Source organism: Sinohyriopsis cumingii, chromosome 15, assembly GCF_028554795.1.
Source record: "Sinohyriopsis cumingii isolate HCF-2022 chromosome 15, ASM2855479v2, whole genome shotgun sequence".
NCBI classification, from domain to species: Eukaryota; Metazoa; Mollusca; class Bivalvia; order Unionida; family Unionidae; genus Sinohyriopsis; species Sinohyriopsis cumingii.
Genome location: NC_142975.1, coordinates 46,569,442 through 46,585,898, shown reverse-complemented (window position 1 = coordinate 46,585,898; position 16,457 = coordinate 46,569,442). Strand labels below are relative to the sequence as shown.

Sequence of the window (16,457 nt, the reverse complement as noted above, 5' to 3'; positions counted from 1 at the left end):
TGAAGCAACAAGTTGAAGGATTATACTGATTTAATATAGTGAGAGTTCAACCTACAGACACAGAATCTTCATGTTCTCTTCATGCTCTCTCTAATGGAATGAGAAGCATTAGCTCACAGTATATGGAATATATTCCGATTTTCAGTTGATCAACTGGCAAACTGGCATTAAAATGTCAAAATACATTTTTCCACTTTTTAATAACATCTTTGCATGCATCATTAAAACACAGTTTGCTGACATGCTTAGGAATTGCCAAAGCTTTTGCTATGGTATCCCAAGAAATGTTTTGGATTATCTTTGTAGAAAGGAGTACAGGATCCACCGATCTTTTGGGAAATCTAGAATATTCTACAAGGCACATAACTCTTTGGTGTCAATCCTGAATACCAGTCTGCTGATGATGTGCAAGAGATCTGCATTTACAAATAAACAGCTTGTTCTTCTTGCATTTCTTCAGTCCCTGGTACCATAATAACAATCAGAGTAATCTACAATTCATCTCTACAAACCTCCTGTAGCTAGTGTAAATATTAATTACAAATGCAGAAACCGCTCCGGTGGCCTAGTGGTTAGAGCGTCCGCCTCGGATGCGGGAGGTCATGGGTTTGATCCCTGACCGAGTCATACCAAAGACTTACAAAAATGGTACTAACAGCTGCCTCGCTTGGCATTCAACATTAAGAGGTTAGTGTTAGGACTGGTTGGCCTGGTGTCAGAATAATGCGACTGGGTGGGACACCGTGCTACATGTCTGCGGCATGATGCCCCAGTGCTAGACATCACTATAAACTGCTACACTGCAGACATCGTAGCGTTATGACTGAAAAATTGTTAAAGCTACGTTAAAAATCAAAATCACATCACATCACAAATGCAGAAAATAAGTTCAGGCTAAAGAAATCTTGAAAAGAAATGCTGGCTGCATATGTAATTAAAAACATTTTAGTACAATATTTTCTTTTTACACTTGAAAATTGAATCATTTTAAAGTGTAAAATTTTAACTTTTATCAGTACCATACAACCAATATTGTGCTGACATACCTTAAAGAAACCAAACAACCTACCTACCCACAGTGACAGAGCATAAAAGACACTAAACAGTCCTTCTATTATATCAAAACAGAGGTAGTGGACATAGTTTATAAAAACCAGAGAACAATATTATTCTTGTATTATATTTTTAAAACAATCCTTGTTCTTAAAACCTGCTTTAAAAGCTATAATGACTGCCCAACCTAGAATACAGATCTTACTGGGTGATGATCATAACCACAAAGCAACAGCCTCCAGTACAAGCCAGTGGTATAAGCATTGTTTATGCTTTATTAATTACTTTAATTGGCCACTACAAACGAGGCCTCACATTAAAAGCCTGCAGCATGCAGTCCACTCATCAGAACTGCATTCACTTTTACAATACAGAGATAACCTGTTGAGGGTGACCTATCACAATATGTAAAGTACAGCCACTAATATGGGAAGTGTATCGCTTAGTAAACATATTTACACTGACTTCAACTGCACTAGTTACAACAAACTTCCTTATTAGGCTAAGATGTATATTATATATGGCAGAACCTAAATCAACTGCAAATAAACATAAAATTAACCAAATTCAGTGAAGCATGAAATATGTGTCAGAATGACATACTTTTGTGATGAGGGCATAGTTCTTATAAGATGCATCCCCTCACTTAGTTTCATAAATCTAGGAATAACACTAATTATATAGGGGGCAAAACTACATTGTAGTCATGAGATAAATACACTAAAATGTGAAATGTACACTGTAGGGATCCTCTTATTTGTAGGGGTGTGGTGCTACAAGAAATGCATAGAATCATTTTAAAACACAAAATTTAACCTAAGCCACTGAAGTATGAAATATGAGTCACAGTGACATACATTTGTGATGACAGTAAAGTGCTCATCAAGATGTATGCCCTCACTAAGTTTCAGAATTCCAGATATAACATATTTATATATAGTGTGCAATTTACTCGAGCTAAACACAAAAACCTAATCAAAAATATACAAAGAATATACAACTAAATATACTTGTATGTACAAAGTTAGCCCCCTCATCCCCCTTCATAGTATTCTAGGGAAATAAATAATTTGTTACATTGCACATAACTTATTGGTTTTGCTCTTTTCTATTACTTAGTTTAAGACCAAAGAGTTGTAGTAAAAAGAATTTGTGGAAAAGGACTGAAGGACTGATGTGAAGTCCACATCAACATTTCACCTCCAATTCTAACCCAGTATTACAAAATGTCTATTTCTCAATATAAATGCATGTGCCCCAACAAAAGAATCATATATAGATCCTGAATTGACGTGAGTACACTGGTATCAAGTATGAAAATTTGGAAATATTTTTGGATATGTTGGGAGGGGCACTGATTGCCAAACACTCATTGATTCTATTGATTCTTCAAATATTACTTTAAGACTTGGGAAAACAAAAAACAGAATTTAAAAAAATTCTGGCAATAATGGACCTGGTGGCTACTACAATTTCAACTAACAAGATCAGAGTTACTTCCAAACTCTGCTACCTACAGTCTCATTTTCTTGTATCTATACTCCCCTCCAAAAGTAACTTACTCTTCATATTCCTCATATTCACCATAGCCGGCATAGCGGTCAAACAGATCTGTAGCATTCAGGCCAATCGTAACCTGCCCCTGTAAGATACAGATATAAACATATTTATATTTTATACTGTATTTCTAGGCCAGAAACATGTGCCAAACTTTCATCAGCATAGGTACTATAGTGTAAAGCACCATCAGATCTGGCTGTATACTGGTCAGTGTCATCCTCCACTCAGGGCATGAAGCTAGTTGCCTTGCCAGATCATTCTAATCATGGTGGTGTCTCTTTTCTATGTACCTCCTGTATAAAACAGGGCATTTTTATGCATCTCATTTGTTCATTTAAGATCTTATTTTCACTGCAAGCAAAGAACTGTAGTAAATGAAGCCCAAAACTACACAAGTTCAAGGTTACCATAAGAAATGTATTGAACATTTGGAGATTTAAAACAGGTTGACCCCCAAAGAAAGCAAAACACCCCCTCAGAGGGTAGACTGCCATATTGAGAGGGAAACATGCAGGGACAACACTAAAGTCAGACAAGGTTCATTTCTACTGTTGTTGACAACTTATTTTACTGCTTTACATGGACTTAACCCAGGGACAATGCTGGTTTACAAGTTATCCTAATTTGTAGACATTGATTAATTACTTTTCTTCTTGCAAAAGAGAAATTAAATTGTCCAAAATACTTTGTCTTTTTGGAAAACTTAATTTCTGTTGTGTACTAATGTGCCTGGCAGTATGTGAGATAACATAGCTATACTGCTTGCAAATAAAGAACCTTTTGTATGATGATATCTAGGTGTTTCCTTTGCCAAGACTGGTTTCAGTTCATGTTTTTGTCTTTCTTTTTGTTCATGCAGATATAATGCATTTGGAGACAAGTGTGCCAAGAAAAACAATTTTCTTTATTGGAAAAAACAACATTCCCCTTTTTGTGCCTGCACCCGATGAGTCAAGGCATAACACTATGTCACTCAATCTCATTGTGCCTGTCAAAAACGTTGGTGGCTATAAACAGAACACTCCTTTCTTTAGATTCCATCTTAAAATGTTATGCCAGCTTTAAAAAAAAAAGACAATGCTGGAAATTGTATGCAATATTAAAAGTTCTGAAAATATAGTGTCCAAGAAATTAAAGGGCCCACACATTTAGAATAATGATGTTAACTTTCTACATATGAACATTCCCAGGAAAAAAGCATGCATTATAGAAACTGCACTGAATTCTAACAAACTATCAGACAATATGAGGGTGATCCCTGACATTCTTCATCCTCTTTCATGAGGGATGTAATTTTGATAAAAAAGTAAAAAACACTCCCAAAATATTAAGCATAGATAGTTAAAAAAAAAAAATTCCCATAGACGTTTTTGGCTATATGCTTTCACACAATCTTGAACATTCAGTTGGTGCTGACACTGTTGAAGACACAGACACTGAATCAGCACTGCAAGGTCTCAATTTTTCTCTGAAAAAAGCAAGACAATAAATGGCATGTCTAACATACCCTTGGGTTAGTATTGCATACCCATGGGTTACTCTTACATACCATTGGGTTTGTGATACATACCTCTGGGTTAGTCTTACATACCCTTGGGTTAGTCTTAGATACCTTTGCGTTAGTCTTACATACCCATGGGCTTATCTTACATACTCTTGGGTTTGTCATACATGATTTTGGGTCAGTCTAACACACCCTTGGGTTAGTCTTAGATACCTCTGCTTTAGTCTCACATACCCTTGGGTTTGTTTGTTGCTGTAACCGCCTATCCTCCTGTTCCTTCTGAAACCTTTCATATTCAGCAATAATCTCTGCTGGAGTTTTGGTTCTGGCGATAACCTGTAAAAAATTAGATGAAAAAATTAATGTTTCTTACAGTAGTGCTAACTTCATATGAATTGTTTTAAATCAGTGAAATAATCGTACATTTCTGAAATCTTTAAAAGAAAACAACTGCATGCATTTTTATATGATACAACAAAATATGACAATATTTGTTTATAAAAAGTTTCAGATATATGACCTAAATTATATCCCAGAGCATCACATTATGTTAAAAAAATATCACTTAGGTTTATCAAACATTATATAAGTGGTATAATTGGATACTTTTGAATTAATGGTTACATTATAGAAAACTGACAGGAAAACCCTAATCAAGACCAGCTGTAATACTCGGCCATTCAAACAAACGTCTTCTAATTACTGTAGGATATTCATATGATTTATTTCACTGGCAAATTGTTGGAACTTAAATTACACTTCAACTCTCATCAATGGCCATCAATCAGAAACAAATTATGTTATACATGCTTACAAGTTGAGTCCAACTGCCAACAAAACACCTTGATCCACTATCACATAATGCAATGGCAGATCGGGGTCTATGTGTTTGTTCTATGGATTACTCCCAACAAATTGCATAAACCTATAAACGCCAGTACACTATTCAACGGTCGATGTGGGTCTGTGTGCATGACTCGTGAGTATAAGGTTTCTTCGCTATTACTCCCATGTAAGCTACCACTGCTGCTGATCGGCAACCACCTTTAAACAACCAATGATTTCATCAACTGGCTGATCAATAATGTCACAACATAATTTACTCTACAAGATGATCATAAGACAGAAACAAGTTTAGAAAAAGTAACACTCCAAGGCAATTATCTATTCTACAAATGGTCCATTTTGTGTCACTGCAAAAATATGATTGCAAATTTAAACAAATTGTCAAGCACAGTCCACTGTTGTGAGAAATTTAGAATTACGAAACAGTTTAAAACACCAACAAAAGTAATAATAATAATAATAGTAATAATAATAATTAGACAAGTCCACTGCATATTCCTAAGCTTTTTACTTTATCTTGCAACCACCCATGCACCCCTGGCTTAAAATACACAAGTCATAATGCAAAATCTATCTTGTATCTTCCTACTCACCGAGCGTACCCAAAGATACTGACCCATGAGTCAGAATGCAAAATGTATCCTATATATTATTATGACCTATGAGTCATAATGCAAAATCCATTACATATAGTATGCCCTTCCCTGCCTACTCACCCACCCCTCCCCAGACAGTGACCCAGGAGTCATAATGCAAAATCCATTACATATATGTATTAGATGTCTTCCTGCCACACTGTATATACTAAGTCTGGTCAAAAAATACTTTGCAAACTGTTAACTAAAGTTGCTGTACATCTGATCTATGACCCCATCTCAGTGATACTGGGATTCAAATTCAAAGAGGAGTGAATAATAATAATAATAATAATAATAATACAGTAAAACTCGGTTATCTCAATTATGTCCGGGATGTCAAAAAATCGTCGACATAACCAGATCCTGAGAGAGCAAGGTTTATTTGACAAATCTACTGTAGAACAATGATTATGCATCTGAAGTACCAAAAATGAGGAGTTTTCTTTTAAATTAATAATTCAGTCATGCCTGGTTGCAGAAAAAAAAGAGATTGGAGGTTTTTTTAAAACGAGATTAAGTAACAAGTCGCACATTTCTACAACATTTAAGTTACTGCAACAATGTCAGTAGTTTAAAGTTGTTTTTCATTTCTCTGTGAATAGCCTTTGGTAGCCTCAGCAAGACAATGATTTTCTCACACTGTCCAAAATCTTGGCCATTTTAAGTACAAGTACATGTAGAACTATACTTTTTCCTTTTAAAGTATTTTCGTTTTTAGAGTTGGCTTGTGACTATCAGCAAACTGTGACTGGCCAATACTATGCGTGAAAAGCAATCGTTTTTGTTGATCGTCAGAGTTTTTTTTACACTAGTATATGCCAGGTTTTACTGATAACATTTGCCTCTGTACTGGAAAAAGACAAGGCAGTCCGTATTCATATACCAACAAACTGTAAAATGTGTTTCAAGTCTTTAAAGTTAACTATCTCAACATCAAATTCTGTATGAAGCCAGCTTATTCCATTCATACAGTTAGAAGCCAACTTATTCCATTCTTGCAGTTAGAAGCCAACTTATTCCATTTGTACAGTTAGAAGCCAACTTATTGCATTCATACAGTCAGAAGCCAACTTACTGCATTCATACAGTTAGATGCCAACTTACTGCATTCATACAGTTAGAAGCCAACTTATTACATTCATACAGTTAGAAGCCAACTTATTCCATTCATACAGCTAGAAGCCAACTTATTCCATTCATACAGCTAGAAACCAACTTATTCCATTCATACAGTTAGAAGCCAACTTATTGCATTCATACAGTTAGAAGCCAACTTATTGCATTCATACAGTTAGAAGCCAACTTATTCCATTCATACAGTTAGAAGCCAACTTATTCCATTCATACAGTTGCATATCCCTCCTGACTTTGATCAGTGACCACTGCACGAACACAGGACCAGAAGGAGAGTTAGTCAATCTCTTTGATGGATTGCAAGACTTTGACATTCAAGATAAAAATACAAATGAAAGCACAACTCTGTTTCATAGACATTAATCCTATCAGTCACTTTCTGCTTCATTCTGCCTGTGTTGAAAAATATGTAATCATGGCAAAGCAATCGACAATTTCATTAACAAAATACTAGGTGCATTGGATTATTTTTTTTACAATACCATTTGTGCTTTTATTTACACTTGTTCAGAACAAATTAATACCATGTGTTTTTCTTGGTGGGTAATCAGCTCAATTTGGAATTTTGTGGGTTTCTATTGACAGATTGTGCGTTATGTGATCTAGCTATAATGAAGTTGATGGCTTACACTTGCACCAAGCATGGAAATACGTTAACTGTTACCGAATTCATTTCAAATGTATTGTGTAAAACAAATTAAGTATTTTTAGCTAACATTTAATGATGTTAACCTGATAGTTACAAATAAGATCGGGGCACCGAGTGGCAGAGTGGTCTAAAGCGCTCTCCGTCACGGATCACTGCCATCTCACCTCTGTCTGCGTGGGTTCGAGTCTAGGATTCGGCCAATGTGGGTATGTGAGAAAGCTTGCCAGTAGCTTCTCGTGGGTCGGTGGTTCTTCCCAGGGTTTTCCTGGGTTCTTCCTCCACCATTAATACTGGCCGCCATGCATAGCTTATCGTGTGCTGAAAAATGGCGTTAAACCCCACAACAACAACAACAAATAAGATCAAATTTATGCTGCTGTGTGGGATGAACTATGTTGTAGTCATGCTGACATGTGATCATAATGTCCATTTTGAATGCAGCTTATATAAAGGTCAGAAATTCATTCCTTCAATTTCCTTACTCTAAAGTATTGTTTACAAGATAATTTTCTCCACTCAATGCAAGTGATAAATCAAGCATTGATGAGATTGGTTGATTAGCATTTGTACCGGTAAAATTTGGTCTTGTACCCACTTTTTCCATTCTTGCCAGTACAAGGTACCGGTAATAGCAGAAACACTGGATCATTTCTTGTAATATTTCTCTGAGCTGGACGTTAAAAGTTGCATTTCGTTGAATTAAGTGGGTTCAGATGTTACTCTGGACTGAAACTTATGCCATACGTAACGGGGGTTAATGACTTAACAGGGATCAAGATTAAGTGGGGATACATTATCATAACAAAGTTTTTTTTCGATACCGAATCGTAACACTATACAAAGGTTCTCAAGATAAATGAGGTCGACATAAATGACTTTGAATGTAATACTATTATTAATAATAATAATAATAATAATAATATTAATAATAACCCTTTCTGTCCCTCTGTTTTTAAAAAAGAAAAGAAAGATATATTAAAAACTGCGTGAAATATGCTTTGGCTATGTTTACCTCCATTCCATATGTTTCCAAACCTTTCTCTCCATACAAATCATATATGACTCTCTTGTGTTCATCAGATAGTACTGAAAAAAGAAAAAAAAAATACAATAAAGTTATATTTATACTCATATCCAAACAGGTTTTATTTTGGAATTATGCATATAAGTTTTACTAATTTACTGTGTAACAGGAGTTTTAGTATTAATTTGCTGTGCATGACTGGAAAAACTTGCACTTGCAAAAGGACACAGGAACTTGAAATCTCTAATCACATTTTCACTCACATTTTGTGAACATCAGATCCGAGTCCTGGAGTTACAGAAAAAAAATTAAAATTTAAAAAACTGCTAATAACTGAGTTTTACTTACTCTTTGAAACAATGATAATAAACAAAAAACAAATTACACATTAAATTTTATGTAAATAGTCAATTTGTACAACTCTGAATATACTAAATTACCATGTTACTTTATAACAATTTTATATGCTAATCTCCAAATAGGTGACTACTGTAAAAAAAAAGTGAATGATGTTTAGAGTGGAAGTCCTACCTTCCTCGTTATGAAGTCAAATACTGGATAAATTCATCAACTTTACTGGTACAGACCCTACAAAACAACTCAAGGGAGATAATTATGCCTGTGTTTCAGCAACAAAACCAAGAAATTTCTCTCACTCTTTCAGAACACATAAGAGCATTAATTACTTTGGTGTACAGTTTTAGAACACATACAGTATTTATAACCTTGATATGCCCTTTTAGAACACAGAGTAGTCATTACTTTGATGTAGTTTTAGAACAGATACAGAATTTATTACCTTCATGTGCCCTTTTAAAACAGAGTATTCATTACTTTGATGTACAGTTTTAGAACACAGAGTATTCGTTACCTTGATGTACCCTTTTAGAAAACATCAATCATTCATTACTTTGATGTGCCCTGTCAGAAAACATCAGTTAATCATTACCTTGATGTGCCCTTTTAGAACACATCAATTATTCATTACCTTGACGTGCCCTTTTAGAACACATCAATTATTCATTACTTTGAAGTGCCCTTTTAGAACACAGAATATTCATTACCTTGATGTGCCCTTTTAGAACACATCAATCATTAATTACCTTGATGTGCCCTTTTTAGAACACATCAATTATTCATTACCGTAATGTGCCCTTTTAGGACACATAGAGTATTCATTACCGTAAACTGCCCTTTTAGAACATATAGGGTAGAGCATTCATTACCGTAATGTGCCCTTTTAGAACATATAGGGTAGAGCATTCATTACCATAATGTGCATTTTTATAACACAGAATATTCATTACCTTCATGTGCCCTTTTCAGCTTGCTGAACATATGCTCAGCATTCTTCTTTTTTAATGGGTCCTGATGCTTGTCAGGGTGAAAAATCTTGCTGAATTTTCTATAGGCATTATTGACGTCATCTTTCGAGGCCTGAAAAATAAACCACAACTTGCTGCTGTAAAAAAAAAATGATTTTTAAACTACAGATATAGGACTAACGACTTCTGAAAACCAAGAGTCCCATTGCTGGATTATATTTTTGGACCAATTAATTCATCTTTGTATCTATAGGTTTGTTTCTGTTCCATCATTCAGTACAGAGCATTCATTATCATGAATTTATAAATCCACTTGCCCGAATCCTTGTATAAACTCAAATTTAGCTTGGGCATACTCAAGTTTGCAAAGGACATGGCCATGGGCAAGTCACACAAAAAATGAGAGAGGGATACAAGATACAATAAATTTGTCCGGTTAAAAAACATAAGACACTCCTGAAGCACTGTGTGGGCTAGTTTATAGACCAGGGCTCATGTTCGATTGCTAATGCTTTCTGCTGTGCAAGTTTTATACCCTGTGATCTTGTCATAGTACACATCAGCACCATTATTTTCTATTTATATTTAGCACATTCTTCTTCCACATAAATGCCACAGATTCTTTCATCTAATGTATGTCATTATCATCAAGAAGTCAATGTCAACCTCAGTCTCGCATTTTCTAATGCAGACAAGATTATGTGAATATTTACTGTTTAAAGCAAGTTTTCTCAAAATGGAATAAATATTTCATATTTTAACTCAGCAGTTAATCAGAATTTATAGGTTACTGCATTTGTATGGGAAAATATGAACGAGTTTTTCGGATGGAATACTGCACGACCTTTGGAGTGCAGTATATCCATCCGACAAAGTGAGTTCATATTTTCCCATACAAATGCAGTAACCTTTTTATGATATGCTCATTTTCTTATTCTATTTAATGCTTAATTATATAAACAAACATACATTACAAGAAACAAAGTAAAATGAATGCATGCCATATTCCAATCTAAATACACAAGCGCAGATTCATCTTCACACAACATTATTAATGCGCACATAACTCCACCCAGATAAATGTGAACTTGTGGTGCGCTAGACATAAGTTTCGAAAGAAAATGGTGTTTTTGTCTACTTACAATTTAAATTTGGAGTCATATTGTGAATGAATTCGCATTGCAACAAGTTTTCCATTTGATCTGGAATGAATAGATTTCGGTATTTTTGTAGATTCTATGAAATTTCGTGATTATGGACTGGATTCATCTGTGCAAATTGTTCATGAAATACACTGGACTGAAGCAGCATTGGAGAAGCTTGTTGACATTTGCAAGTGTATTTGTTCTGTCACAGACTATTTGAAATGATAATGTGGAAAAATATGAAGTCTTTCAATTGCAATTATCAAAACGACACTATTGAATTCAATGTTTATTTCATTTTGAGTGCAGTAAGGACGATGTAATTGCACTTGGAATATAGTCAAAATTAGAGTACAATTTCAAAATGTGTAATCAAGCTTGAGAACTCATGACATGATTCATGTAATTCAGATTTGCAGAACTAAGAAAGTACATTTTGAGGAAATGTAGGATGCAAAACTGTAAGTATATTTTTGGCCATTCTTATTACCAGCTAAAAAGAGTTTATGCCTTGTCACTTGCATGTTATTCGTATGGACCCTGTCTGGCATCTGCTGTATAGTTAGCCTAAATCCAAAACATTGTATCAAAAACGTTAACACGGAATGTGCCAAAGCAGCTGGTATGTGATAGTCCATGAAACATCTGCTTTAGTTCAATCAGAAACACATTTCATCAACCAAAATGTAAAGCGCCTACTACTGAGTGTAAATGATTTGTTTACAAATCAAAAGTGCTGGCATCTGCATCCATCGTTTGTTTACAATAGAAAGTAGTTCCTTTATGCACATGAATGCAATATGAAGGTGTGCAATATCATAAAATACTGCATGATTCTGACAATGTAACGTTAACTGAGAAACAAATGAGCATAAAACAATAATGGACATTTAGGTCCTAAGTTAGCATCTGGCAATTTTTGTCAGATTGCTGACTCTAAACAACTGGTTTGCCAAAGATTGTTTTGATGCACGTCTTTGATTTAAGGCAAATACCAGTTGGTGGTAATTGTTAATAATAAAACTTGTGAGATTTCTTTGACAGGTGTGTTTGAAAATCAGTAGCACTCAATTAACTACCAGAAGGATTTCATTCAGAGCAGGACTGATATATTGAAAATGTAGCATTTATTAGCAGTGTTTATGATCTGTTGTTTACATGGTAATTATATAAAACTGATATTTTCTTACTCCTTGTCAAGCAATTAAATGGACGAAAAACGTGTTGTCAAATCCTTCTCAAAATTGTGCATGCCAAACATTTTGAGGATTATCTCTGATTTAATGGTTCACACATGTGATTCTACTGGTTGTAGAACAAATATACCATTATAAAAGCTATCTATGACATAATCCATTTTATTGCTGAAATGTACTGCTTTTGAAAACAGAAAAATACCTAAATAAAATAAACAAAATGGGGAATTTTTATGACTTCAATCAGCACAATAGAGCAATCATCCAGCAGCAGCTTACTGGGCCAGAAATGTTTCTCCATTGCAATGACCAGTGTGAAGATGTGTGGCTGAGAAAAAAGACACAAGATGTGTGGCTGAGAAATAAGACACAAGATGTGTGGCTGAGAAATAAGACCCAACATGTGTGGCTGAAAAATAAGACACAAGATGTGTGGCTAAGAAATAAGACCCAATATGTGTGGCTGAGAAATAAGACACAAGATGTGTGGCTGAGAAATAAGACACAAGATGTGTGGCTGAAAAATAAGACACAAGATGTGTGGCTGAGAAATAAAACCTAATATGTGTGGCTGAGAAATAAGACACAAGATATGTGGCTGAGAAATAAGACCCAATATGTGTGGCTGAGAAATAAGACACAAGATGTGTGGCTGAGAAATAAGACCCAATATGTGTGGCTGAGAAATAAGACACAAGATGTGTGGCTGAGAAATAAGTCCCAATATGTGTGGCCGAGAAATAAGACACAAGATGTGTGGCTGAGAAATAAGACACAAGATGTGTGGCTGAGAAATAAGTCCCAATATGTGTGGCTGAGAAATAAGACACAAGGTGTGGCTGAAAAATAAGACACAAGATGTGTGGCTGAAAAATAAGACACAAGATGTGTGGCTGAAAAATAAGACCCAATATGTGTGGCTGAGAAATAAGACACAAGATGTGTGGCTAAGAAATAAGACCCAATATGTGTGGCTGAGAAATAAGACACAAGATGTGCGGCTGAAAAATAAGACACAAGATGTGTGGCTGAGAAATAAGACCTAATATGTGTGGCTGAGAAATAAGACACAAGATATGTGGCTGAGAAATAAGTCCCAATATGTGTGGCTGAGAAATAAGACACAAGATGTGTGGCTGAGAAATAAGACACAAGATGTGTGGCTGAGAAATAAGACCCAATATGTGTGGCTGAAAAATAAGACACAAGATGTGTGGCTGAGAAATAAGACCCAATATGTGTGGCTGAGAAGTAAGACACAAGATGTGTGGCTGAAAAATAAGACCCAAGATGTGTGGCTGAGAAATAAGACACAAGATGTGTGGCTAAGAAATAAGACACAAGATGTGTGGCTGAAAAATAAGACCCAAGATGTGTGGCTGAGAAATAAGACACAAGATGTGTGGCTGAAAAATAAGACCCAAGATGTGTGGCTGAGAAGTAAGACACAAGATGTGTGGCTGAGAAATAAGACACAAGATGTGTGGCTGAAAAATAAGACCCAATATGTGTGGCTGAGAAGTAAGACACAAGATGTGTGGCTGAGAAATAAGTCCCAATATGTGTGGCTGAGAAGTAAGAAACAAGATGTGTGGCTGAGAAATAAGACCCAATATGTGTGACTGAGAAATAAGACCCAAGATGTGTGGCTAAAAATTAAGACACAAGATGTGTGGCTGAGAAATAAGACCCAATATGTGTGGCTGAGAAGTAAGAAACAAGATGTGTGGCTGAGAAATAAGACCTAATATGTGTGACTGAGAAATAAGACACAAGATGTGTGGCTGAGAAATAAGACACAAGATGTGTGGCTGAGAAATAAGACCCAATATGTGTGGCTGAGAAATAAGACACAAGATGTGTGGCTGAGAAATAAGTCCCAATATGTGTGGCTGAGAAATAAGACACAAGATGTGTGGTTGAAAAATAAGACACAAGATGTGTGGCTGAGAAATAAGTCCCAAAATGTGTGGCTGACAAATAAGACCCAAGATGTGTGGCTGAGAAATAAGACCCAATATGTGTGGCTGAAAAATAAGACACAAGATGTGTGGCTGAGAAATAAGACCCAATATGTGTGGCTGAGAAGTAAGACACAAGATGTGTGGCTGAAAAATAAGACCCAAGATGTGTGGCTGAGAAATAAGACACAAGATGTGTGGCTGAGAAATAAGACACAAGATGTGTGGCTGAGAAATAAGTCCCAATATGCGTGGCTGAGAAATAAGACCCAAGATGTGTGGCTGAGAAATAAGACCCAATATGTGTGGCTGAGAAATAAGACCCAATATGTGTGGCTGAAAAATAAGACACAAGATGTATGGCTGAGAAATAAGACCCAATATGTGTGGCTGTGAAGTAAGACACAAGATGTGTGGCTGAGAAATAAGACCCAATATGTGTGACTGAGAAATAAGACCCAAGATGTGTGGCTAAAAATTAAGACACAAGATGTGTGGCTGAAAAATAAGACCCAATATGTGTGGCTGAGAAGTAAGACACAAGAAGTGTGGCTGAGAAATAAGACCCAAGATGTGTGGCTGAAAAATAAGACCCAAGATGTGTGGCTAAAAATTAAGACACAAGATGTGTGGCTGAGAAATACGACACAAGATGTGTGGCTAAGAAATAAGACCCAATATGTGTGGCTGAGAAGTAAGACACAAGATGTGTGGCTGAGAAATAAGACACAAGATGTGTGGCTAAGAAATAAGACCCAATATGTGTGGCTGAGAAGTAAGACACAAGATGTGTGGCTGAAAAATAAGACCCAAGATGTGTGGCTGAGAAGTAAGACACAAGATGTGTGGCTGAGAAATAAGACCCAATATGTGTGGCTGAAAAGTAAGACACAAGATGTGTGGCTGAGAAGTAAGACACAAGATGTGTGGCTGAGAAGTAAGACACAATATGTGTGGCTGAAAAATAAGACCCAATATGTGTGGCTGAGAAATAAGACCCAATATGTGTGGCTGAGAAGTAAGACACAAGATGTGTGGCTGAAAAATAAGACCCAACATGTGTGGCTGAGAAGTAAGACACAAGATGTGTGGCTGAGAAATAAGACACAAGATGTGTGGCTAAGAAATAAAACCTAATATGTGTGGCTGAGAAATAAGACACAAGATATGTGGCTGAGAAATAAGACCCAATATGTGTGGCTGAGAAATAAGACACAAGATGTGTGGCTGAGAAATAAGACCCAATATGTGTGGCTGAGAAATAAGACACAAGATGTGTGGCTGAGAAATAAGTCCCAATATGTGTGGCTGAGAAATAAGACACAAGATGTGTGGCTGAGAAATAAGACACAAGATGTGTGGCTGAGAAATAAGTCCCAATATGTGTGGCTGAGAAATAAGACACAAGGTGTGGCTGAAAAATAAGACACAAGATGTGTGGCTGAAAAATAAGACACAAGATGTGTGGCTGAAAAATAAGACCCAATATGTGTGGCTGAGAAATAAGACACAAGATGTGTGGCTAAGAAATAAGACCCAATATGTGTGGCTGAGAAATAAGACACAAGATGTGCGGCTGAAAAATAAGACACAAGATGTGTGGCTGAGAAATAAGACCTAATATGTGTGGCTGAGAAATAAGACACAAGATATGTGGCTGAGAAATAAGTCCCAATATGTGTGGCTGAGAAATAAGACACAAGATGTGTGGCTGAGAAATAAGACACAAGATGTGTGGCTGAGAAATAAGACCCAATATGTGTGGCTGAAAAATAAGACACAAGATGTGTGGCTGAGAAATAAGACCCAATATGTGTGGCTGAGAAGTAAGACACAAGATGTGTGGCTGAAAAATAAGACCCAAGATGTGTGGCTGAGAAATAAGACACAAGATGTGTGGCTAAGAAATAAGACACAAGATGTGTGGCTGAAAAATAAGACCCAAGATGTGTGGCTGAGAAATAAGACACAAGATGTGTGGCTGAAAAATAAGACCCAAGATGTGTGGCTGAGAAGTAAGACACAAGATGTGTGGCTGAGAAATAAGACACAAGATGTGTGGCTGAAAAATAAGACCCAATATGTGTGGCTGAGAAGTAAGACACAAGATGTGTGGCTGAGAAATAAGTCCCAATATGTGTGGCTGAGAAGTAAGAAACAAGATGTGTGGCTGAGAAATAAGACCCAATATGTGTGACTGAGAAATAAGACCCAAGATGTGTGGCTAAAAATTAAGACACAAGATGTGTGGCTGAGAAATAAGACCCAATATGTGTGGCTGAGAAGTAAGAAACAAGATGTGTGGCTGAGAAATAAGACCTAATATGTGTGACTGAGAAATAAGACACAAGATGTGTGGCTGAGAAATAAGACACAAGATGTGTGGCTGAGAAATAAGACCCAATATGTGTGGCTGAGAAAT

The 16,457-nt window shown here is 36.1% G+C and overlaps 1 protein-coding gene across 2 annotated transcripts in view; it reads right to left on the bottom strand.

Annotated features, from left to right (window-relative positions):
• The window catches only part of LOC149781736 (dnaJ homolog subfamily C member 11-like), a 117,214-nt gene that overhangs the window by 88,675 nt on the left and 12,082 nt on the right, over positions 1–16,457 (bottom strand). For both annotated transcript variants that reach the window (XM_089935848.1, XM_089935847.1), the window contains exons 2-5: positions 9,716–9,845; positions 8,397–8,470; positions 4,352–4,453; positions 2,616–2,695 (exon numbers count right to left, since the gene is read on the bottom strand). In XM_089935848.1, coding sequence (XP_089791974.1) covers positions 2,616–2,695; positions 4,352–4,453; positions 8,397–8,470; positions 9,716–9,845 — 386 coding nt within the window. The remainder of the gene's footprint in view (positions 1–2,615; positions 2,696–4,351; positions 4,454–8,396; positions 8,471–9,715; positions 9,846–16,457) is intronic.